The sequence below is a fragment of the Protopterus annectens genome, chromosome 5.part0 (assembly GCF_019279795.1).
Source record: "Protopterus annectens isolate FY-2018-M chromosome 5.part0, PAN1.0, whole genome shotgun sequence".
Taxonomy (NCBI): Eukaryota; Metazoa; Chordata; order Ceratodontiformes; family Protopteridae; genus Protopterus; species Protopterus annectens.
The window spans coordinates 272,651,084-272,676,127 of NC_056735.1; the positions used below are offsets into that span (position 1 = coordinate 272,651,084).

Genomic DNA, 25,044 nt, shown 5'->3' on the forward strand with positions numbered 1-25,044 from the left:
TGTTCCTTGGTCAGACAGAAACTCTTTTGCTATTCCTACTCTTTACAGCATCTATACAAGGGCATCACCAATAGCTTTAGCAGTCAACTGAAGCGTGATAGCTACACATTATTCTGAGTACAGTCTTAATCTGTCTTGGGAATTCTGCAAAATGGCTTGGTCTTCAAACCAATTGCCACAGATGAAGCAAGCACATTCACAGCTGATATCCAAGGTATCAAGCAGGAACAATTTGTCATCTATCAAGGATCTGTTTAAGAGTGCAGAAGGAACATAAAAGGACTGGATTGAGGCTGCAGTCCCATATCAGTATGGCTAGGTCTCACTAGACTTTAAACAAATTACCAAAGTTAAAGGCCTGACCTTTGGGCCCTGGTGCAAGAAGGCCTAACAGACCCTTCTCTATTAGGCCACTGAACCCTACTGCACCCATAGGAAGACCTGAGCAGAAAAGTCCTTAGCCCCAAGTACAACAGCTGAGTGCCAGACAGGCAACCCAAGGGACCACTCCCTGCTTGGTTACCCCAACTCCAGTGGGATTAGGTTAGTCACCAGTATAATCTGTCTGATCAGAAGAGCAATATATTGTGTCTACACCTTGGGATGCAACTCCCCTCAAGTTAGAGTCAGAGGCATGCACCTCTTTTGAGTTCCTAAACATCGATGAAGAAGATGAGTGGAAGCTCAAACCCCCACTATTCTGGGATTAGTTTACCATAAGAGGGAGCCGAAAAGCCTTTTCTGAGCTTGTAACTGGGACAGCATGGCAGAAGTCTATTCTCTGTTTCTCTGGCCTTGTGAAAGTGCTCCATTAGAGACCTGAGACAGTATGTTGTATCCACCATCTGATTAATATGCAATTAACTTTCAGTCGCTTTATCCCCTAGGTAGGATGGTGGAGCAGTAGTTTTTCTGTCTGACAATTGTAGATGGATAGACTGTATCACGGGAACTCACCGCAGTGCTTCATGTCATGCTCCTCTCCTGGACGGACAAACAATGTTGGTGTAGGTCTTCGGTCATTATCTGTTGGCTGCATACTTACAGAGTTTCAATGCTTTACACATTGTACATGGAAAACTGTCACTGATGACAGACTGGAATACAAGAAAAGATGTACCTAACTTCAGATCAAGCACAAAGGGTCACTGATGATAAATCCTCCAATACCTTCCCTAGAAGGTCTAGTAGGATGAAAAGATCAAAGTGACTAGTTGAGGGATGGCATAATAGCTAAGGTGTTTACTTCACAAGACACAAGGTATAGGGTTTGATTCTCACATCTGAAGAGAAATTAGCTAGGCTTTAAATGGCTTGCAAGATCAGCTAACCCAGTACTTACTTATGAACCTGTGCATTTGCATTTGTTTGACACATCAAGGTCCAAAGTTGAAACCTTTCTATGTCCCATCTGACAGGAACTTATTTGGCACATACTGAGATGTATTTCTGTATCAAGAGGGACATGAAAGACTAAAGCTGCACTGGTTTTCACCACTGAAAGGAGAAAAAAAAGTATTTTCATGTTTTATCAATTTGGCAATCAGATGCAGAAGAGGAACTAAATTTAGAATTCATACAGAAATCTTTCTGGTTTGAAAGAGAGAAGGCATCCACTGCCAGCTTGGTCTAGATTTGCTGAATGAGCAGAATGAGGGAGTATTGTAGTATTCTCTGAGGCAAACTAATTTTAAGGCCACCACATTCACCTGAACTGAAAATCTTCATCATGCAGCTCTCCTTTATCCTCAACTCCAGAATGGAAAATGAGTTGCGGTTCAAGGAGAGTTCCAGCTCATTCACTTCACTTAGGATCAGAAAAGCCATGAGGGTGATGCCCCAAACAGCAGCTCACTGCTAGACCTATATTACCTCCCTGATGAAGAATGGAAAGGCTGTTGGTCCAGATGACATACCAGTGGAAGCATGGAGATGCTTAGGAGAAATGGCAGTGGAGTTTTTAACCAGATTGTTTAATGAAATCTTGGAAAGTCAGTGGATGCCTGACGAGTGGAGAAAAAGTGTTTTGGTACCTATTGTTAAAAATAAGGGTGATGTGCAGAGCTGTAGTAACTACAGAGGGATAAAACTGATCAGTCACAGCTTGAAGTTATGGGAAAGAGGGGTAGAAGCTAGGCTAAGAAGGAGGTGATGATTAGTGATCAGCAGTATGGTTTCATGCCGAGAAGGTGCACTACAGATGCGATGTTTGCTCTGAGAGTGTTGACTGAAAAATATAGAGATGGTCAGAAGGAGTTGCATTATGTCTTTGTGGACTTGGAGAAAGCATATGATAGGGTGCCTATAGAGGAGTTGTGGTATTGTATGAGGAAGTCAAGAGTGGCAGAGGATATGTACGAGGGTAGTGTGACAGTGGTGAAGTCTGCAGTGGGAGTGACAGATGCATTTAAGGTGGAGGTGGGATTACATCAAGGATCAGCACTGAGCCCTTTCTTATTTGCAATGGTGATGGACAGGTTGACAGATGAGATCAGACAGGAGGCTCCATGGACTATGATGTTTGCAGATGACATTGTGATCTGTAGCGAGAGTATGGACCAGGTTGAGGAGACCCTGGAGTGGTGGAGATCTACAGAGATGAGGAATGAAGGTCAGCAGGACTAAGACAGAATATGTGTGTGAATGAGAGGGAGGATAAAGGAAGGGTGAGGATGCAGGGAGTAGAGTTGGCGAAGGTGGATGAGTTTAAGTACTTGGGATCAACAGTTCAGAGTAATGGTGAGGGTGGAAGAGAGGTGAAGAAGAGAGTACAGGCAGGGTGGAATGGGTGGAGAAGTGTTTCAGGAGTGATTTGTGACAGACGGGTACCAGTAAGAGTGAAAGGGAAGGTCTACAAGAGGGTAGTGAGACCAGCTATGTTGTATGTGTTGGACATGGTGGCATTGGCAAAAAGGCAGGAGTCAGAGCTGGAAGTGGCAGAGTTAAAGATGTTAAGATTTGCACTGGGTGTGACAAGGATGGACAGGATTAGGAATCAGTATATTAGAGGGTCAGCTCAGGTTGGACGGTTTGGAGACAAAGTCAGAGAGGTGAGATTGCATTGGTTTGGACATGTTTTGAGGAGGGATGCTGGGTATATTGGGAAAAGGATGCTAAGGATGGTGCTGCCAGGTAAGAGGAAAAGAGGAAGGCCTACAATAAGATTTATGGATGTGGTGAGACAGGAAATGCAGGTGGTTGGTGTGACAAAGCAAGATGCAGAGGACAGGAAGAAATGGAAACAGATGATCCGCTGTGGCGACCCCTAACGGGAACAGCCAAAAGAGAAGAAGAAGAAGACAGGAGGTACAACTGTGAACCACTATGTTTGTACATATGCCACTTTATGGCCTTGTTTCCCTTCCAGAGTTTGGACACAAAAAGTATAATTTTCAGTTCACTTAAGTTACTTCTTACCCCTACTATCATTTGTTTCACAAGCCTTGCATATGGAGGAAACCCATGCAAGGTCCCCAGTGCAAGAATGAGCCACTTCTTGTCAGAATCCTTACTGGATCTGGTGGTAGGAATGCAGACACCATAATGAGCTGGGTGGGAACTGTCAACAACTGTAGAGCAAAGATATAGGGGTATGATAAATTAATCTAGGATGGCATGGCAATACTATGGCTATTCTCACCTGACTATCCAGTGAAGCACCATTGTCAGTAAAACTACAAATGTGTCAGCAAATATGGTGGTTGCCATGAGGTCCAGAAGAAAAAGAGGTGGCTTGAACTTTAAAATCCAATCAAATTTTGTTGGCTCACCCAAGATTTTCCAGGCCTCCTCTGCACAAAGGAATGGCAAGCTCTGAAAAGTGTGTAGTTGAACATAAATAATGGAATCCTGTGTTGTGAGACCAAGAATGAATTCTCCCGTTTATGTTTACCCATAGATCCTTCAAAGGAGTTCTCTAACAAGGCCATCCAAAACCAGCTATTCAAGTAGGGAAACTCTAAAGATCTTTGTTTGACAAAGAACTTGGCTACCATGGCTGTAACATTTGGAATAAAAGTAGTACAACTCTGAGTGAATGATGTCCAGCTCACAGAAAATGATGTGCCAAAGTGCATTCATCATGTCTCGCAACACAATACAAGCCTCCTGCAAAGCAAAAGCATGGTGCCCTTGGGAGTCAATTATTTATATAATGAATGTGGCTGCTGAAGTTGTTAACATCCAAGATAAGACAGAATACTATCCCATTCAGAATAAGGAAAAGATGAGAAGAATAAGCTTCCCTCCTCATTCCGAAGAAGCAACAAATTCTGCAGCCCCTCTGAGCTGATGTGTCTAGGCCTGTTTCAGGAACTCTGTGGAAACAACCTTGGCTTATAAGAAGTTCCTGATGGAGGAAAAAATCCAAGAACTCCAATAAATATCCATTTGAGACCATATCATGAACATGGCTGTCTTGAGTAATCATTCTCCAAGCTCAGCAAACTCAAACAACCAGTCTCTTATGTGCAGTTCTGAAGACCAGTAAGTACTGTTGATAAGATCTCTGCAAAGCTTTCTTTTGGAAGACTTGGAAGGAATAAGGTTGGGAGAGGGCAACACTACCTAATGTCTGATAACTTTTCTCTGTCTGTTTTTTTCCCTTTTCAGGGTGCATGACTGATTTAAAAAAAGGAAAAAAAAAATAAAGCCATGGGCATCAGTATCATCTTTTATTTTGGCCAAAGGCAGTTTCCTCATCTGTACATCTTCCATCATGTCCTGAATCTAGGTGTAACTTTACCAGTGACACTGGAATCAAGAACAGCCTACCTCAACTCTTCCTTAAAAAAAGGGTCACAGCCACTCCATTCAGCTCAAGCATATTTCAACTGCTGCTATTGACTATATGAAAGCTCATTGAGGATGCCATTATACAGATCTTCTCCAGACTACTTGATCCCAGAATTAAGGTGTTCTACCAGGTTTACCAGAGACCGATCCACAAGAAAGAAATGGAAATGAGGAGAGTCAGATAATAAATGCATTAAAGTGCTTACCCCAGACTACTCCTACAACTAAAGGATTTTGTTCTCCCATACCTGCGCCAGGTCCTGGAACTGCCCTGGAGGATGTATATAACCCCCATTCCATAGTGGACAGGAAAGCTACGCTAGAGGGAGATGGGTAAAAGGTAAGTGGCTTCCCAGCCGAGCAGTGGCTATGATAGAATCACTAACCACAGACTGAGGTATATTTTTATTTATTTTATTTTTTTTTTCTTTTTCGATGTATACGGATCTAATGGGGGGTACCAGAGTTAGGATCCATTAAGTCTGGGGAGAGAACATCAGCCAGAATAATAAACTGACAGTACTAGATAGTAATGAGTATGCCACAACACAACCAAACTCTGCCAAACTGTGCTATTTTCACAAAAAAAAGTTTTAAAGAATTTACAGTGCACAAAGTCCAAACATTAAACAGCCATAAAATAATGTTTAATAGCAATTTAAACTATATTTTCTTGTCAGAGTAAAATCTCCACATACAATCAAATAACTTCATTAGCAGCAAAATTGTAATCTGATGTTAAAAACTCATAGCACAGTCATACATATAGTAAATAATGTATCAATTCTAAAAAATTCAAGTTATGCAATACTTTCCTGTCAAAAGATGAAAACAAAGAAGAGTAACAAGAAAAAAGACAGGAGTGATTGATCTGCAGTTCTGACTGCACGAGACAGCCCCTAGTGTCTAACAACACACATGCATACTGCACTTCTGAGAGAAATACCAAATGTTTCCTCAGAAACAGTAAAAACAAGCAACTGTCAAAGATAAAAGTCAAATAAACACTACACAAGTAAAAATTCCCACAGGAATTGCTGTAAACACTGACAGAAATACAATATTAAAATAAGTATTTTTAAATAAACATAAAAAAATAGAAATACAATAATAACTCTAATAATACAATGAGAGGATGGGGGTCCCCAAATGGGGCTTATCTGAGCAGTAAGCTGGAAAAAATCAGCACTGCATCCTTTGAAAAGTCATAGGACTTTCTTCTTTAGATGGCAGAAAAAAGACTGAACACCCACTTCCTGTGGCAGCTGAAGGCTTCCTACTCAGGATATGCTCAGGCAATCAGCTGTCACAGAAAGAGAGAGGGAGCAGAGTCTTAGCTTTTGAAATGTGGCCAGTACTGGGTTACTTGGCAGATAACTCAAAATATCACTGAAGCAGTGGAATTGGTGAACATCCGATAGTACAAAACAATGATTAGGTTAAAAAGTGAAAAGTGAATACAAGATAAGAGCTATAGACTTAGGACAAATTGACCAGACAACTTGTCCATGTGATGAAGCTGTGAGTGGATAAAAGTAGTATGAAGAAAGGTAACAGATATATGGGAAGGAAGTTATAGAAGGGAAGAGGTGAGAATCTAGTAGCCCAAGTTGTTTGGAGTGGTAAAGAGAACAGAAGCAGATTCTTCAAAGAAGGACTGAATTTCTAACAGCAGTGAGTTAGGTAAACATTAAGAAGGATAGGAAATGGAAGGAGCAAGGGGAACCTGGACAGAAAAAAGGATGCCTGCTGATTCTACCAATATGGTTAAGGGAATCTAGTCAACATAAGAGTGTGAAGGAGTTATGGAGTGGAATGAAGTGGTACAAGGTAGCTATTTTAAGGAGAGCAGCTGAGTAGAAGAAATCAGTCTTAAGTAGTGGTGGTGATGGGGTTCAGCCTGGATGGGGAGGACAGTTAGAGTAAAGGAATGTTTTAATAATAATAATAATGTCAACTAGTGGAGATTAGTGGTGGGGCAGAATCAGGTGGGAAGACAGGTATGAGTACTCAATAAAAACATGTAAAATAGTTGTTAATAATAATAATAATAATAATAATAATCATAATGATTATGTGACACTAACTTTTTAAAGAAGGGGGAGGGGAAGCCCTGCCTAAAATATTGAATTTTCTTATTTGCCAGGTGGACATCACAAAACCTAAAGCTGCTTCTGAAATCAGGTTGCCATCATTCAAAGTGGTAGCACTTCTAATACTTTACTGACAGCCTGACATCACCGTCTCTATTTTAAAGAAAAATAACATACAGTGACGCAGAACTGATAGTCTTACCTTCCAAAAGCCACCAAAGCAATATGATGAAGCCGGGGCTCTCACTGATGTATTTTAAACCTTTTAAGTTGATACTTACATTGTACAATGACATCAGCATTAACCTGAAGGAAAAAGGAATTTATAAAAATAATTAATTTTTGTTTTACACAGAAGTTTTTTTGCAAACTATATCCACATAAATGTACACAGACAAAAGTGAGAAAATGCAAAACTTGCTCCTTATATTTTGAACATGCAAAGAATATATATATCATCCATAAAATCAAGGTAGTTTACTCAAAACCAAATCAGACTATTGGTCTTCTGTTTAAAGTCTTTTGTGCTGACACTTCCTGCGTAATCTGCCAAATGATCACTCTGAGGTGAGGCCCAAGAAACTGCAATCCTCCTTTCCCCACAGTTCTACAGTAAAATGTCCAAATCTTTACGTCATTATACCATAGCTTCACTGTCAGTATTTTAATTGCAGTAGTGCTTTCTAGGTATTTACAAGCCTTACAGTGAACATTTGCTTACAGCCTTCATACATGTCCCAGCTATCATTAGCAGTTGTACTGAATGCTGTGTGCTTGTCCTGTTTTTCATTACCATTTGAAAGAAATGTCACAGTCTGCACTGTTGACTGCATGAACATTCGGCTACTTAATCATTTTATCTTCTGTTCTTTATTTCATGGGTTCTGTATGTTGCAAAACAAGGACATCTGACTGGAAGTAATAAACACATAATACACTACGCATACATACGTGAATAAAAACATTTTAACATCTTAATATACTTTAGCACACAACTATCATCCCTTCTACAAACATATGTGATGCAGCCTCCCAACATCCCACATGTAGAAGGCTATAACCCCACACCACCTTAACTATACACAACAAACTTCAAGTTCTGTGAGACCACTAAAATAAGCATCAAACTCACCAACTCATGAACAATATCCAGCAAAAATGACCACCTATCCCAATCATTCATCATACCACCACCATTGTGATCTATGATATCTATCCCAGCACAAACCTCCCTTTATAAACAGCATATCCCAAACTGCCCTCTCCCCAGTATCTCCATTCATATTTCTGTGATGCATTCTTCACTGCATTCCCACTCCACTGGCTGAACTACATGCATTCAGATTTTTACCTGCCAAATGAATCAACTGGTCCAAATGGGTCTATATCACTTCAATGATCTGTCACTTCAATAAATGGCATTTCATCGGAAATGCCGTTCATCGAATTCCCCTCACGTGGGGGGCTGTGCCTCCCCCCGGTAATTATATATACTGACTTTGAGATTGCACTACAGTGGGGAAAGGGCAAATTTCCCGACCCTCACTGTACCTCAATCTCAGTATGAACAGTTCGATGAATGGCATGTTCGATGTAATTGCACTGAAAATGCCATTCAATTAACTGATTTTTTTCGCTGAAGTGATAGGGACCCAGTCCAAATATGTGAAAGCACACACACACACACACACACACACACACACACACACACACACACACACACACACACACACACACACACACACACACACACAAAGACTCAACAATAAAAAAGGTCTAGCCTGGGAGAAAGTATTTTATTGCTGGAATTACTCCTCTAAGTGGAACCAGGATAAAATGCATTAGGGTGGGCTTGTCTACACAGCAGTAAATTAGGAAATCTTCTACTAGATTCTAATCAGTAGGAATGAGCCCCAATGATAAGTGAAGTATAAAAGGGATGGGAAGGCACCAGCATGGTATGACCTAGACTACTCAGCAAAAACATAAACAAAACAATGAATGACATCCCAAGATCAGATGCCATAATCACCAAAAGGACTGAACTGCAGGAGAAGAACAGCGCACAAGCTATCACAAAATACTAACAAACTGCTACCAATCCAGCACTGTCTGAACCTGGCTAGTTGTCAACTACAGAATAACAGGGAAAGACAACTGAGACAAAACCCAGCAGTTAGGTCTCGCCAGTCTACATTCCCTACAGGAAATCCCTGGGATAGAACCCAGAAGTTAGGTACCTCCAGTCTATACTCCCTGGAGGAGCTACCAAAGAATGGAAAGTACAGTATTTGTCACCCCTAAAGCATGAATATGTGTGATGCTCTCATTAATAACCTCATCTCAAATAACAGATGCTTCCAGTAAGATGGAAGCTTGAATTCTCAAGAAAGGGAACCAGAAAGAGTACTCTTCAGGAGTGCTACTAGACTTAATGAACCTAAAGGCTGAGGCTTCTTAAAAAAGAATGAAGACAAATCATGATGTCATGTTGAGGCAGGATGGAAGACGTGTTGGGGGATATTTTATGAAAGGAACAGAACCATATTCCACAAGACTGAAAAGTATGGGACTGAAAGAATAGCAACAACTATTGTCTGTGAGGATGGGATAGGCCACCTTATCACGAAGACTATGGCAAATGCATCTGTAGTTGTCCAAGTTAAGTAAGCAGTCAAGGACCATCTTGGCAAAGGGAACCTGGCAACCAAATGCATAATTGTCTCTAAGATGTCAAAGTAAGAAAAGAATAGGCAAGAAGTCTTGTGTCCAACTAAAGTGGAATAAAATTGGCTAAGAAAAACATCTTACAGCAACTTCACAATAAAACTGGTCTGATGATTCATCAATAACCAAACAAATAACTTCAAACAGAGAGGTTCATCATCAATGAGGGAAATGGACAGTGGTAATGGGAATCAGCCTGTTAAACTTCAACAGTTATACTCCAGGTTTGCAAATGGAGAAAAATAGAGCATGAAGTATACACAACCATGCATAAATGAAGAAATGTATCCATATAAATACATGAATATACTACGAATGTCATCACCTTATGAAATAAGAATCTCAAGCATAGTTGTACAGTTGGACTCTTCCATCCAACTCAGGAAGGAGGAAGATGAGAGTTATGGATAAAAAATTAAAAATATGTCAGAAGACTGAAAACAGCCAAGCAGATCTGGGATTTACCAGCCTATAGAGTAGACTCAGTCTATATAGGAATCCCTGTCCGCAGAGTAGACAGCAAGGAAGGGTAAAAGGTGGCTACTAAAATAGTACCCCCTCAGATGTCTATGCCAGCATATGGAAAAGAGGCAGTTACATCTAATATCCACCCACTTGCAAAATAGATCCTTGTTCTGAATAGGTGAGGAAGGGGGTTGACAAAATATGGATAACTGTGAAGAATGCCAGGCAGTAGACCCAGACAACACCTAACTAAGGGCATCTGTCAGAAGGATAGCAAGTGGGGGGGGTCACCTGTTCCATGTAAAGCAACAGTCACTGAGGAAACAGGTACAACAAGCCATTTTTTAGCCTCTAGAATGCACATTTCACTACATGGGGAAAACAGAGGGGACTGGCATACAAATCAGTGGTATAAAGCTCATAACAAGTAGCAAACCACATCACTAGTAAGCTTAAGTCACTCTCAGGATACAGAAAAGCTAAGGAAAATATCAGCCCTGCACAGACATAAATAAATAAATCAGGTAAAAACTACATTTTACACTACATTAAGGGGTAGGGTTTCAAGATTCAGTTGCTGGCTTTGAGAAATTATATCAAAAACAGAGCAGAAAAAAAAAACAGAATCCAAAACCATAAGTACGTATAGTTCTGGTGAGACCAGTGGAACTGAATACAAGTTCTCAGACTCCAGAAGAGGGCAATACTGGTGTCCCATCTGTGACTGATGACATTTCTTTACACCATTATACTGTAACTTAGGAATGTAAAAAGTAAACAATGTCATCTTAAACAAAACAAAAATCTTTTTGGGGGATGAGGTCAGGAAATTCCAATTCCAACCAAAAATCCTACATTTGGACTATACTCAACTCTAGAAGTCACTTCTGCACCAAAGATAATCTAGTTCTGACTCAGCTCAATGGAAAAAGGGCTGGACTACCTGTGACCTCAAGAACAGTTCCTACTAGTATCAGCAAGTCCATCTACAAAAAGTCACTTCTATATTAAACAGCATTCATCACTGACTCAGCTCAACATCAACTGGGTTGTGGTATCTATGAGCTCTGCTCCAAAGTGGGCTCACTGATCACAGCCTGAGTCCAAAGTGGCATCCAGAGAGTGGAAAACTTCCTCGGTCCACCAAAGACAAGCATCAATACTCTGGATCCCAAATTCACTGTCAAGGAGACATTTGACTCTGGAGTTGAGGTAAAAGCCTGTGAGGGCACTGATGCTGATAACCATGGTATCAACATTAGGACCCAAGAAGTATCACACATCTGAGCCCGACACTAAAGTTAAAGTAAGCTAGGAGGTAGCCAATGAATTATTCCCAGCAGACATAAGACCACAAGTGATAGTGAAACCTGGATGGGCTATTGAAAAGGTCCAAACACAAATTCTCTGTCTAACTCAAAACAATAAAATAAATATCTCAGAAGGGCTAGGTGGGTAGAAAATGCACAGGCCAAAGTCAACATTTGTGCATTTCTCTCAGGGTGATTCAAAAGTAAACTAAGGCATGACCAAAACTGACACCAAAACATGGATGGTGAGAGGCTGCAAAAATCAACTAGCTCCATTCAACCTAGACCAAATACAATTACCCAAGCAAGCCACATACAGAAAAACATCAATATCTATAGATTAAAAAAGGCTAATGAAACATTTCTTAAGAAAGAAACCATTAAAAAAATAATAATATTCTTAAACATTACCAGTAGAGTCCATGAACCAAGGAAGAATAGCAATACAAGTTGCATAACAGTGTTCAGGAAGTAGACTGGGATAAGACCACAAATGACAGTGAAACTAGACCCAGGATGGCAAGAGGACCAAACAGAAAAACAAATTCCATACACTTGGAAAAAACTACAGAAAGCTAGTGGCAAAAGATGCACAGATGAGCACCAACATCTACAAAGTTAATAAGACTAAGGAAATTATTTGTTAGAAGACAGCCAGATAACAAAAAAAAAAAAAAAACTTTGCCATGCTGTAAACAATTACAAGTACAGTAAAAACCAGACTGAAGACTACAACTTGCACTGAAACTCAAAAGCGATCCACACATTCTAAGAAGATAATTAAAAGTTATATGAAGACAAATGCATGAAGGCAAATACACTTCCCTGAAACGGAAAATGTATTCTGATCTGAAAAGTCATTCAGGCACTGCATATGTCCAATAAATCTCCCAAAAATGTATAGTTTAAGTCTGAACTGTAATATTAATGAAACCTAAAAAATTAAAAAAAATTAGTAGGAACACAGTGAACAATAAACATATTTGTTTAAAACATAAAGAGAAAATTCAAAAGAGGAAAATGAATTGAGAATAAAGTCAGGTAATAAATCTCAAAATTATTAATCTTAAAATCAAGGAAAAACAGAATGGATGCAAGGGTAAAGGCACTGAAAAAAAATAGAACTTAATATCACAAAATAACAATAAAACACCTCCTGAAATAAAAAGTAGCCTGAGAGAACCAGCAGATGCAACTGAATTTACACTGCAAAAGAGATTTGAAGAGGGGTCCTCCTACTTATGAAAATGTGTAAAGAGGGAAGGAGTAAGATGGCCTGGTAAGGTTTTACATGACAAGCTGCCAAAGTTCTGCCAACCTCAAGTCTAATATGCAGAGGAAAATGGACCAGCCCTATCATATTGCCACTATTTCTGAGAAAAGAACATTACTTTTGCTTACCATTTCACAGTAACACACTGTTCATTCAGTTCAGATATATACTGAATTTGTCATCCTAAAAAATGAACTTATATGTGTTTTCTATGAACTGAATTGTAAAAAAAAGGAAAAAAAGAAAACAGAGAGAAGAAAAAAATTCCCCAACTAACTACATAAAACTTTGAGTAGTAACTAAAAATGCAGGTCTGTATCTTAGGTTCATAGGTTCATACTAGGCTATCTGCCCGAGGGCATTTATAAGCCTAGCCCATAGTTTTGTGGCTTACGCCACCCCTTTAGTTTGGAGAAACTATGCCCATTATTTAGCTGTGCCTCTGTCGAGCAGTGACACTGAGGTAACCCCTGGGGTGTATCTGCGATCTCCCATCCATTGGTCAAGATTCCTCTTGAACAAGGCCAGCGAGGTGCTTTGCCTCACATAAACCGGGATTTTGTTCCACAGCATAGGGAGTCTTTGGGTGATGAATCTATCCCTCCAGCACGTCCTATTAATAACCGTGTCGAGGTTTAAGTCTCCCGCCCTTGTGGCTCTGAGGGATCTAGATTTTTTGAGATGAAGCATGTTCATCAAATCTGGGTTTGACATGGCCTTGTATGTATTTCTGAAACCATTTGATGTTTTACAGAATATTTCTTAGAATAATATGTCACGAATCTCAGCTATGGAATACATTCAGCTGATGATTCTGTAAATAAAGGCACATTTACATTTTAATGCATGAGTCTAAAGTCTGTGTGTGTGTGGGGGGGGTTTGACATGGCCTTGTATGTATCTCTGAAACCATTTGATGTTTTACAGAATATTTCTTAGAATAATATGTCACGAATCTCAGCTATGGAATACATTCAGCTGATGATTCTGTAAATAAAGGCACATTTACATTTTAATGCATGAGTCTAAAGTCTGTGTGTGTGGGGGGGGGTCAGTCATAATTCCAATGTCAAAATAAAAAAAAAACTTTCCTACTCAGGAAAAACTATATGATTTTTTTTTAATTTCTGATCTAAATGATGTAAATGATAACTTACTAAAGATTTACTCTGGACTATTACAATATTCTGCACTCTGTGAAGTCATGTACAAGACCCACTGTGGAAAGTCAGTAATATGTAAGACGCTAGCCTATGACATTCAATGTCTCTAAACTTGTCTATGTATTTGTTACCAATGCATAAAAGGCTATATATCAGCCCTCCTTCAAGACTTCATTAGAAAACTTTGCAGCAGTAATAACAGGATGTTTAGATACAAAATATGCATACTGCTGTTACACTACCCTTAGAGATTTTAGTGCAGCTGAATGCTGAATTTGACCATACCACTTTAGCTGCTTTAAACCATAGCATTTTAACCATGTTGCAATTGGGAAAAATACATCTTCTGCTGAAATATTTAAGCAAGGATGCATTCTACATTAGTTCTATATTCTGCATCCTGTGCACAAATTACACATAGTGCCACAATGGAAAACAAATTCAGTGCCAAATGCCAGGCTATGAAATTGAAGGCCTATGCACCCCTGCATCTGGTACCTATTTATAAATCACCATATGTCAGTCCCTTGTTGAAAACTCATTATGAAACTTTCAGACAGTTAACAACAGGATTTTAGCTACAAAATGGACTTGACTGTTATTCTCTCTAGGGATTTCTAGAGCAGCTCAACCCTAAATTTGACTCTTCTGTTATAGTTATTTGAACCCTGAGATCTTAGCCATGATATAATTAAAAAAAAAATTGTGGGGAATACATCCAGGATTTTTATGTATGATATAGTGACAGCTAAGTAAAGATGCATCCTAACCATTACTGCATTATTTACTTTAAGAAGAGGTTAATTACGAGATCCAGTTCAAAATGAGCATAATGCAGAATATCAGACTAACACTGAAGGCCTATGTTCTCCTGCATTGGATACCTTTGCATAAATGGTGATATGCCAGTTCCCATCACTACAAAACTTTGTACAGCTACAAAATGTAGATAAAACTGCTGCCCTTGCAGATTTTAGTGTATTGCAAAGCTGACTTTGAACCCACAACTTTAGCTACTTCATATCAAACATTTTAGACGCACTGCTTCCACTGGAAAAAAAAATTCTGGTGAAATAAATACAATATTTTCTTCTAAAGTAATTGCAGCTCAGGAATGATGTATTGTACAGCATTACCATATTCTGCATAATAGCAAGAACTTAAACAGTAGACTCCCACTGGAAAATAACTATAATGCAAAATGTCAGACTTTTACACTGGAGGCCTATAAACTCCGAGAAAGCCTTTCACAGATAAATAACTGGTGTCAAAACACTGGACCAAAAGTAAAATGACAATAAATGTACATTTGTATCCCCTTGATACACAACTTCCCTTGTAGCTATCACATCAAAAACACCCCTGAAAGTTGATCCCTTAGTCAGGGATCTGGGAACCAATGTCGACAACAAACTGTCTTTTGTAAAGAAGTCCTTGTTCCATACAGCTTATATCTAAAGGTATGGTATCCAGGTCCTTGGATGTAATCATTCCATTACACTCAGCTGTCATCAGGCTGCACATTGAATACAATGTCCCATTTGGTATATACCTATCCAAACATTTGTTACAACTGGTCTTACCAAAATACTTTGTCTTAAAAAACACGAGGACCTTAATCACAAAAACTGTGAAGAACATCTAAAAGCCTAGTCTCTCTTTTTGGTATTATACAGACAACTAAGAGATGACCTCTTACCTCAAGCATACAGCCGCAAAAAGACTCTATCCTGGCAGACCTATTACAAATTTGCGAGTCTAATGGTAGAGTGAACACCTGCTAAGGAAACTCAGTCTCTTCTATAGAACTGTAAGCCAATCCATATAACTCAAAGTACTTCTCTTACTCTAATCAAATGTAATTTGGACAAATAGATAGCACACTGGTAAAGGAAGCAGCTCATTAAAAAGTCAGAGCTTTAGTCCTCTGTGCTAACTGCCAGATTCTTTAAAAAACGTCCTCTACCAATTCAACTGTGGAAATCTAAAACTACAGATAAAACAGAATTCTTCAAGCCAATATGTCAGTGCCTCTTCAACTTTTAATTATGAAACTTTCAAGCTGTAAGAATGGGATGTTCAGATACAAAGTGTACCTTAAACAGCAATCCTGCCCTTGCAATATACTGTGCATGTCAATGCTGAATCTGACCACAACACTTCACTAATTTCAACCCATAAAACATTATAACTGAAAAAAATGTGGGGGTGGGGGGTATATATATTTTTGTTTTTACTTTTTGTGGCAATAACAACTTAGTAAAGATGTTATACTACCACTACTGTATTCTACATAGCGAACAGAAGTTAAATACTAGACCCCAATGAAGATCAATTAATGACAATGAAGGTCTATGAGTGCCTAAATTGAGTACCTGTGTATAAAAGGCCACAGGTCAATCACCCTTCAAAACTTCATAATAAATGATCAGGGTACACAACTCAAAAATGCATTCAAGATGGCTAGTCTACCCTTAGGAGTTTTAGTGCTGGCCAATGTTTTATGTGACTCAACCACTTTTGTGACTTTAGAACATGGCATTTTAGCCATGATATGTCACAACTAAAACAATTGGTGAAATATGGGATTTCTACTTCTATTATAATGATAACGTACTGCATATACTTTCTGGACCTTATTTTCACCCAGACTCCTACAGGCAATTCATTTATTTCCCCAGTGGAAAGTGGTTACAGTGCAGACTATGACACCAAAAGTTCTTTACAATACTGCATTTGGTAGCTATGTATGTTGCTATATATCACTTCCTCTATGACACTTCATACTAGAAGCATTAATGAAAATAGGATATTTGAGTACAAAAAAAGAGTTATGTACTTACCATAACTTGGACATTGGATCTGAGCCAGCAACTAGGAAGACAGCTCCTGATCTCAAGCTCCTCCCCTTCCCAAGATCCCTTGCTACCCACAACCCTCAGATCGAGTTTGCTGGATAGAAGAAAGAAGGTAGTGAATACTGCCTATAATGATGAAAAGGTACTAAGGGATACATCCCTCCACAACTCCCCAATCACCAGAAGGAGGGGAAGGAGGGTGGGAACGTGATGAATAATGACACTTAATAGCACAGATTCCAAGTTATGGTAAGTACATAACTCTTTTTCTGATGCTATCAGTGTCATTATTGGAAGTTGAATCAACTGGTTAAGATTTGCCTCTGAGGCTACCTTAGGGACAAAAGAAGGATTGGTCCTGAGAGACACCCTATCCTTATGGAATACCATGAGGGGGTGGGGGTGGGGGGTTAATGCATAGAGCCTGCAATTCGGAGTCCATCCTGGCCGAAGTAACCACCATCAAAAAGGCCATCTTTCAGGACAAGAATTTGAGATCACAGGTCACAGCAGGCTCAAATGATTTCTGCATCAATGACTTCAACACCAAAGTGAGAGCCCATGGAGGGGAGGGATCCTTAAGAGGAGGTCTGAACAGAAAGATTCCTTTGAAGAAGGCCTTACACAGCCTAGAAGAAAGGTGGGACTTTTGTTAAAATGGTAGGTGGCGATAGCCGCCAATTGGAGTTTAATCATAGAGAAACTAGCCCCTTGTTGAAAAAGAAAGGCCAGGAAAAACAAAATGTTGGGGATAGAAGCTGAAAAGGGATCTAGATTGCGTTGTTTTGCCCAAACAGAAAATCTCTTCCATTTGCTGGAATACACCTTCTTGGTAGATGGCTTTTGAGATGCCAAAATAATCCTCTTAACCAGGGAAGGAAGCCTGGGCTGGAAAAGGATCATTGGAATTGGAGGTACCAAGCAGTCAGACAAAGAGACTGAAGGTTGGGAAGTGGAAGCCCCCAAGGATGGGAAATGAGATCCAGAATGGGATGTAATATCCAAGGTGGACATTTCAGATGAGACCAAAGGAGGGAAAAAACACACCTGACAAGGCCAGAAGGGGGCAATGAAAATAAGAGGAGTCTTCAGGTGACAAGCTTTCTGTAAGATTTTGACAATGAGTGCAGTTGGGGGATAGACTTATAGAAGTCCCGACGGCCAGTCGTGAACCAGAGTGTCCCTGGGTGACTCCCCCATTGGGGGAATCAGGGCAAAGTAGTTGCTCATGTGTGGTTGTCCAGAGAGGCAAACAAGATCGCAGCAAGGGAGATCCCAGCAGTTGAATATCCGACGTGCCACTGACAGGTTCAGGGACCACTTCTGTGGACTCAGGATAGATCTGCTGAGTTTGTCGGCTAATACGCTGGAACTGCCAAGAATGTGCATTGCAAGAAGAAAGTGCCTGGAAAACATTGCCCATTCCCACACTATCATGGCCTCTCTGCACAGGGGATAAGATAATGTTCCCCCTGCTTGATGATGTACCAGACCACCGCCATGTTGTCAGATTGAATTGCAATGGTCCCAAGAGCGAGACAGTCCTGGAAGGCTTGCAACATTAGAAGGACTGCTCTCATCTCCAGGACATTTATGTGCAATTTGTTCTCTAAGGGGGACCACGTGCCTTGAACAGTCCTTCCCTGATAATGTCACCCCCACCCCAACAGGGAGGCATCTGTGGTCACCGTGGCTTGGGGAAGACAGTTTGCTTAGAAGAAGATCCTGAGCTTGGAGCCACCAAGCAAGATGACGTCTGCAGACTTGAGAAATCCTGACGATCATGGACATGGGATGAAGATGAGTTGACCATTGCACTGCTAGGGTCCACTGCAGAGCTCTCATATGATATCTGGTGAGAGAGACTAACTGGATCGCCGCCAACATCAAACCTAATGCTTGTAAGAGCAACTGGACTGTGGGGCGTTCCAGATCCAGCAGAACATGGACCTGGTCCCAAAGCATCTTGACTCTGCATAGGGGATGTGCTGTAGTCTCTGACACTATGTCCAGAAGAACCCTAGTAAATTCCAGGCTCTGACAGGGAGCAAGATGGGATTTGGGCAGGCTGATTGTGATGCCTAGATTCTAGAAGAGACTGAGTGTGTAATCCATGGCCAATGCATGTTGATGCCTTGTGGGGCTGTGAGGAGCCTATCATCCAGGTATGAGAAGACCTAGATACCTTACAGTTGGAGATGAGCTGCCACCACTGCCATACATTTGGTAAACACCCCACCCAGGTGGCTGTGGTGAGTCCAAAGTGCAAGGCTCTGAACTGATAGTGATTGGTCTCCAGCTGGAAGCGCAGGTATCTCCTGGAGAATCTGTCAGTCTTGATGTGATAGTACGCATCCTTGAGATCCACTGAGCACATCCAATTATCTTTGCTTAGAAGAGGCAGAATGGCCTGAACAGTGACCATCCGGAACTTCAACTTCTTGACCAATAAATTTAAAACACTGATATTCAAATTGGGACATAGGGTCCCAGTTTGTTTGGGCACCAGAAAGAAGCAAGAGTAAGTTCTGGACCCTCGTTGTCCTGTTGGGACCTTCTGGATGACTCTTTTTTGAAGGAGGTTTCGAACCTCTAGAAGGGCCAACTCCCTTTGGCAGGAAGTAACATCTGGAAGAGATTTTTGAGCTGGAGGGGGCTGAAAAAATTGTATGAAGTAACCCATGGACATGATGTTCAACACCCACTGATCTGAGTACTTGTTCAGGCTAGTGGCTGGAAGGAGAGATGACTCCTGACTGCCTCCAGGGCAGGGGAGCACCTCAGGAGTGCTGAGGGGCCTTCTCCAAGAAGGGTTCCCGGAAGCCCTGGTTCTGCGGACCTCCTCTGCCTTAGGGCGGTGCTTGCTGTCAAACCCCCTTCTCTGGCCAGAAGAAGAGGATTCCTGCGGTGCATCCTGGAAGGAAGACACAGACCTGCAGAACCACAGTTTTTTACTAACCCTCTGATTTTTTGAAAAGTATCATTGGGGAGTAGAATACTTGATCCCAACCATGGACAGTGTCTTTCCCTCCTGCTCGCTATGGGTTAAAGTTTCTTTGACTGAAGGACCAAACAGAATTGACCCATCAAAAGAAGCATTAGTGAATGACACCTTGAAGAGTTCTGCAAACCCGCAAAGACAAAGCCAAGCATGATGCTTGATGGCAATGCCACTGCCAGCCGCTCGAGAGGTGGCCTCCACTACATTGGAGATCAACCTCATGGAGGCATTAGCTAGGGAAGTCAGAGTAAAGAACTTTGGAGACCAATTTGACACTATCTGGAGGTAGCAACTCAGAAAGGGAGGTGGAAAGCTCTGATACCAAGTCCCTTTGCAGCGGGGCAAAGAGTGTCATGTAGCTGGCTGCTCTCAGTTCAAACATAGCTGAGGTAAACACGCGCTTACTGAAACTGTCAATCGCTGAGGACTCCCAGTTCGGTGGATGGACCGTGAAGCTCTGTTCGGCAAGCTCCTGTTTTGTAGCTGCAGCCACCACAATAGAATCAATGGGAATGACCTTGCTCCAAAAAGTCTTGTCTTTGGGAGGACTTAGGAACTTATCATCTTTCTTGGGAACTGGTTCCACTGTGTCTGGCTCCTTCCACACCCTATCGGATATGAGTTGGACAAGCTCGTCAACAGAGGGAGACATCCAGGTAGCAGATGGGCCCATCCAAAAGGCCTTCCAGAGCATGGATTCCTCTGAAGACAGGGAGGGGGAAGACTAACTGCCTCGCTGTTTAAGGATCTTGAGGATGTCCCCCAAAGGACACCTCCTCAGACAGAAGTCTGGAAGACCCATTTCCTTCCTCAGAATCCATGTTTTCAGTGAGGGACTCTTGAGGGGAGTCCAAGTGCTCCTCTTGCATGTCTTCTTTCAAGGAAGCTCCTCCATGGTGGGTGTTGGGGAGGACTTTGAAGAGGTAGGGACAGCAATGGGGGTGATGCCCGTTTGAAGGTACTAACAGGAGGCTGACCCTGGAAGGATGATGAGGTCTCGCCGCTCAATGTCAAGCAAGGCTGTGGAGGATCCAGAGTTGAGAAAGAGGCAGTGGCCCAGCCAGAGAGGGTCCTCTCTATTGCCTGGAAGGCTGACTGGCTGGACAAAGTCCCCCCTCTTCCCCACTGGCCACAGCCAACTGGGACAGAAGGGCTGACCCTGACGCACCTCCATCTTCAAATATCAGCCCTGAGCTGTCCAGTGCGAGGCTCCCAGAGGGAGGGAATGGTCCGAAAGCTCCGTGCCTGATTCCACTCCCCAGCAACACCCACTGACCTCGAGGGGCCGAGGCGTAGCCAGCTCCAAGGGCAATGACGCTCAGCCAGCCGAGGATCCTGACGGTGTGGGAAGGGAAAAAATGCTTGACACCATAGATCTCTCCCCAGGGATGGCCTGATCCTGAGAGACCAAACCCAGATGGGTCAGTTGAGGAGAGAGGAATTCTGGGGATGGTGAGAAACCCCTAGGCATGTCAGCAGGGGATGGCAACAAGCAAACTCGATTTGGGCCCTGAGAAAGTGCCCCATCATCCTATCCATATCTAAGGGGAGCAGACTCCTGGTGGATCAGGAAGATCGTGAGGAATGGCCTGACCTAGCTGAGGGCCTGCAGTCTCAAGAAGGACAGCTGCTTGAAAGCGTCAGATCCGATCTCCTGGGTCTGGAGGGGGAGCCTTCAATAATGACCGGATCCGACAAAACCGTCGGATCAGAGGGTCTGTTTGGATCTGAGGATGTAGATAGTTTCACAGTCAAATTCAATGGGTGGGTCAGATCCGAGCGTGGTCTACGTCAGCTCAGATCCAAGGACCTCTGAGGTTCAAAGGTCTTGGATCTGACTGAGTGAGCTGGGACTCTCACAGCAGAAGGACCCAGATCTGAAGCCAAGGAGGCTTGGCTCGGATCTGAAAAGCTGCGATCCGAGAGCCTCAGTTTTTGGTGGGAGAATCCCTAGAGGAAGAAGACTTCCATTTGGGATCCGAAGAGAGCTTAGAAGGGGAACCCTAAACCAAGAGACCCCCTTTGACCAGCCCTTTCAGCAGGAGCTTCTTCCTGTGGTCCAGGAGAGCCCTGGGCTTGAATCTGGCACAAATGTCACATTCAACCTCCAGATGTGGCTCTCCCAGACAATAAACACACTCCTCGTGCGTGTCGGAATGGGACATTTTCCAACCACACAAAGAGCTCCTTTTAAAACTAGTGGGCTTTTCGGACATCCCACACACACCACACACCCATCACCTGCACACTGTATAACAATAAAAAAGGGGGGGTGGGGGAAACAAGGTAGAAAGAGAAAGGGAATTAAAAAGGAATGCCGAGAGACCTAGGAAGAACCAGTGTAGGGACCTGGGAAAGAGGCTTAAACAATATGTTAAAATACTATGGGAGGAGAGGAAACTAACTATGGGAGATAGAGAGAAGATAGGAGACTAAGGGAAGAAAAAATCCCAGACAGAAAAGAAAGCAGGATACTTATCTGAAAATTCTTCGCTTCAGCTGCAGAAAGCATGTCTTGAATGAAATAGCGGCAAACAAGATATGAGGGTTGTGGGTAGCAAGGGATCTTGGGAAGGAGAGGAGCTTGACCTCAGAAGCTGTCTTCCTAGTTGCCGGCTCAGATCCAATGTCGGATCCTACACACATCTGTGATCAACAATGACACTGATAGCTTCAGATCCTCAGTTAAAACTGTCATTGTACCCTTACGGGTTTCTCTCCATTTCATTCTTGAGTAGCAAGGCAGAATACTGCTTTTGTCAGTAAATACAGTACAGTTCTCAACCTATATGCAGTATCCACAATATTGCCTTGTCTTTTCAAATGCTTGCAACTCTTTTACTTCTGATGCCATGATAACTTAGTGTACATAAATCCGGGATGAAATCATAACACTCCCAAGTGGAAGTCAGGTATAATACCAGAATTGGATACAAAAAAAATCCTCTTAAAACACTGAATTTGGTACCTGTGTATAGACTATATGTCAGTACTACATTGGCAGTGCGCAATATAGAGGGTTATGATTGGGTCTCCGATCGCAGCCATATTATTATGTGTTCAACATATGGATGCCAAGAAATTCACCTTAAGATCGAAGCTCGAAAGGTGAATCTTGACATCCTTGTCGAGAACATATAATAATTGGTTAAGATCGGTGAGACCTAATCCTAACACTTTGTAGTCCATGGAGTTTTATTTACTCTGTGTAGTACCAGTTACAAAATAAGAAGAAAAAAGAAGAAAAAGAAAAAGTACAAAGTGTTTTACTGGCTTTGAAAGCCAGGAAAGCATTTAGCAAATGCTGTCACATAGACACAGAGTAAACATTATCAGAGGAAAATGTCAGGGACAATTTTTAAATTCTGTTCTTAGTTAACTGAATTACTTAGACTGACATCTGTAAACTTCCATGAAGAGAATGAAAATATGAAGCAAGTGGGACAGTTAAAAGTGCAGTAATGTCTTTTCTGTGAGACCTGACCATAACAATGATTAGGGGATGTATAATTAGAAGTTATGTACTTACCATAACGTTCCATCTGAGTAGGTGGATTCATTTGTCTGCAACCTGTGGGTTATGGATCCGATATCGGATCCGAACCGGCATGGTTATCCAGCTATGGATCCGAGCTCTTAGCTCCTCCCCTCACCCATAATGCCCTGCTCTCCCTACATGACCTCAGATCGAGTTTGCCCTGAAGCAAAATACCCTGGAAAGGGTAACACGTAATATGCAGGAAACTGACAAGGCCAGGGGGATAGGAGGGCGGGATGGTTGCAGACAAATGAATCCACCTACTCAGATGGAACGTTATGGTAAGTACATAACTTCTAAATCTGAAGTAGGAGATTCATTTGTCTGCAACCTGTGGGACAGAGTCCCCAGCTACCTAAATCTTGGGTGGCCGTCATGGAAGGATATTCCGGAGCACCGTGGAGCCAAAGGATGCACTACCTCTAGATGTGATATCCAGCTTGTAATGAGAAATAAAGGTATGAGATGAAGCCCAAGTGGCTGCTGAACAAATGTCATCCAGAGGAATCCTAGCCTTAAAGGCCGCTTTGGTAGAAACTGACCGGGTCGAATGGGCATGGATTCCCTCCGGTGCGGGCCTCCCAGAAGCTTGATAAGCTAAAAGAATACATTGCGAAATCCAGCGTGACAAGGAGACTTTGGAAATTGGCTTACCCAGATTGAATTTGGCAAAGGAAATGAACAACTGGTCAGATTGCCTATGACCAGCTGTCCTGTTAAGATAAAAACGAAGCTGCCTGTGAACATCCAAGGAATGCAGCTTGTATTCACCCTTGTTTTGATATTTAGGAAAGAAAACAGGGAGGTTAATGGACTGATTAATGTTTGCTTCTGAAGCTACCTTAGGAAGAAAGGAGGGATTGGTCCTGAGGTATACGCGGTCTGGATGGAAGACCAAGTAAGGAGGCTTTATGGATAAGGCTTGAAGTTCCGAAACTCTTTTAGCCGAAGTAATGGCTACAAAAAAAGCAGTCTTGAGAGATAAAAATTTAAGATCTACTGTGGCCGCAGGTTCAAAGGGGGGAGCGGTCAAGGCCTGAAGAACCAAAGAAAGATCCCATGGAGGAACCGCTTGCTTGATAGGGGGTCTAAGGAGAAAGGTGCCTTTTAGGAAGATTTTACACAATTTGGCAGACATAAGAGGTCCAGAGTCATGACCAACATGATAATGAGAAATGGCCGCGAGCTGCACTTTGACCATGGAACTACTGGCACCATCATTAAAAAGAGTGGTTAGGAAGTCTAGCACCAGAGGAAGGGGAACGGTGAAGGGATCTAGACCTTGCCGCTCCGCCCAAATGGAGAATCGTTTCCATTTACTGCGGTAAACTTTCCTGGTAGATGGTTTATGAGCCGCTACCAGGATGGCCTTAACGGGGGACAAGATACCGGGAGTCCTAATTAGGAGTGGAAGTCGAGCAGCCAAGCAGTCAGCTTCAGGTTGTCCAGATTCGGAGTTGGTAGGTTCGATGGGTGCGATATCAGATCCGGAATGGGATCTAGAATCCAAGGTGGATTCACCGAGTGAGACCTTAGGTAAGGGAACCAGATCTGTCGAGGCCAGAATGGGGCAATGAGGATCATTCTGCACCCCAACCGAGAGGCTTTCTGAAGAACTTGGAGCATCAGAGGCAAAGGGGGGTAAGCGTAAAGAAGACCGGGAGGCCAAGCATGCACCAGAGCGTCTCTCGGGGAATCCCCTGGAGGAGGGATTAGAGCGAAAAAACTGTCGCACTTGGTGTTTAAGGGAGACGCAAAAAGATCGCAACAAGGAGTTCCCCACCGTGCGAAGATATGTTTCGCTACTTGAGCATTGAGAGAC

The 25,044-nt window shown here is 42.1% G+C and overlaps 1 protein-coding gene across 1 annotated transcript in view; it reads right to left on the minus strand.

Moving 5' to 3' along the window:
* Positions 1–25,044, minus strand: part of LOC122802575 (heat shock transcription factor 2 binding protein) — a 1,640,599-nt gene that overhangs the window by 410,068 nt on the left and 1,205,487 nt on the right. Inside the window, exon 7 of the mRNA XM_044072245.1 lies at positions 7,090–7,193. Within this exon, the coding sequence (XP_043928180.1) occupies positions 7,090–7,193 (104 nt within the window). The remainder of the gene's footprint in view (positions 1–7,089; positions 7,194–25,044) is intronic.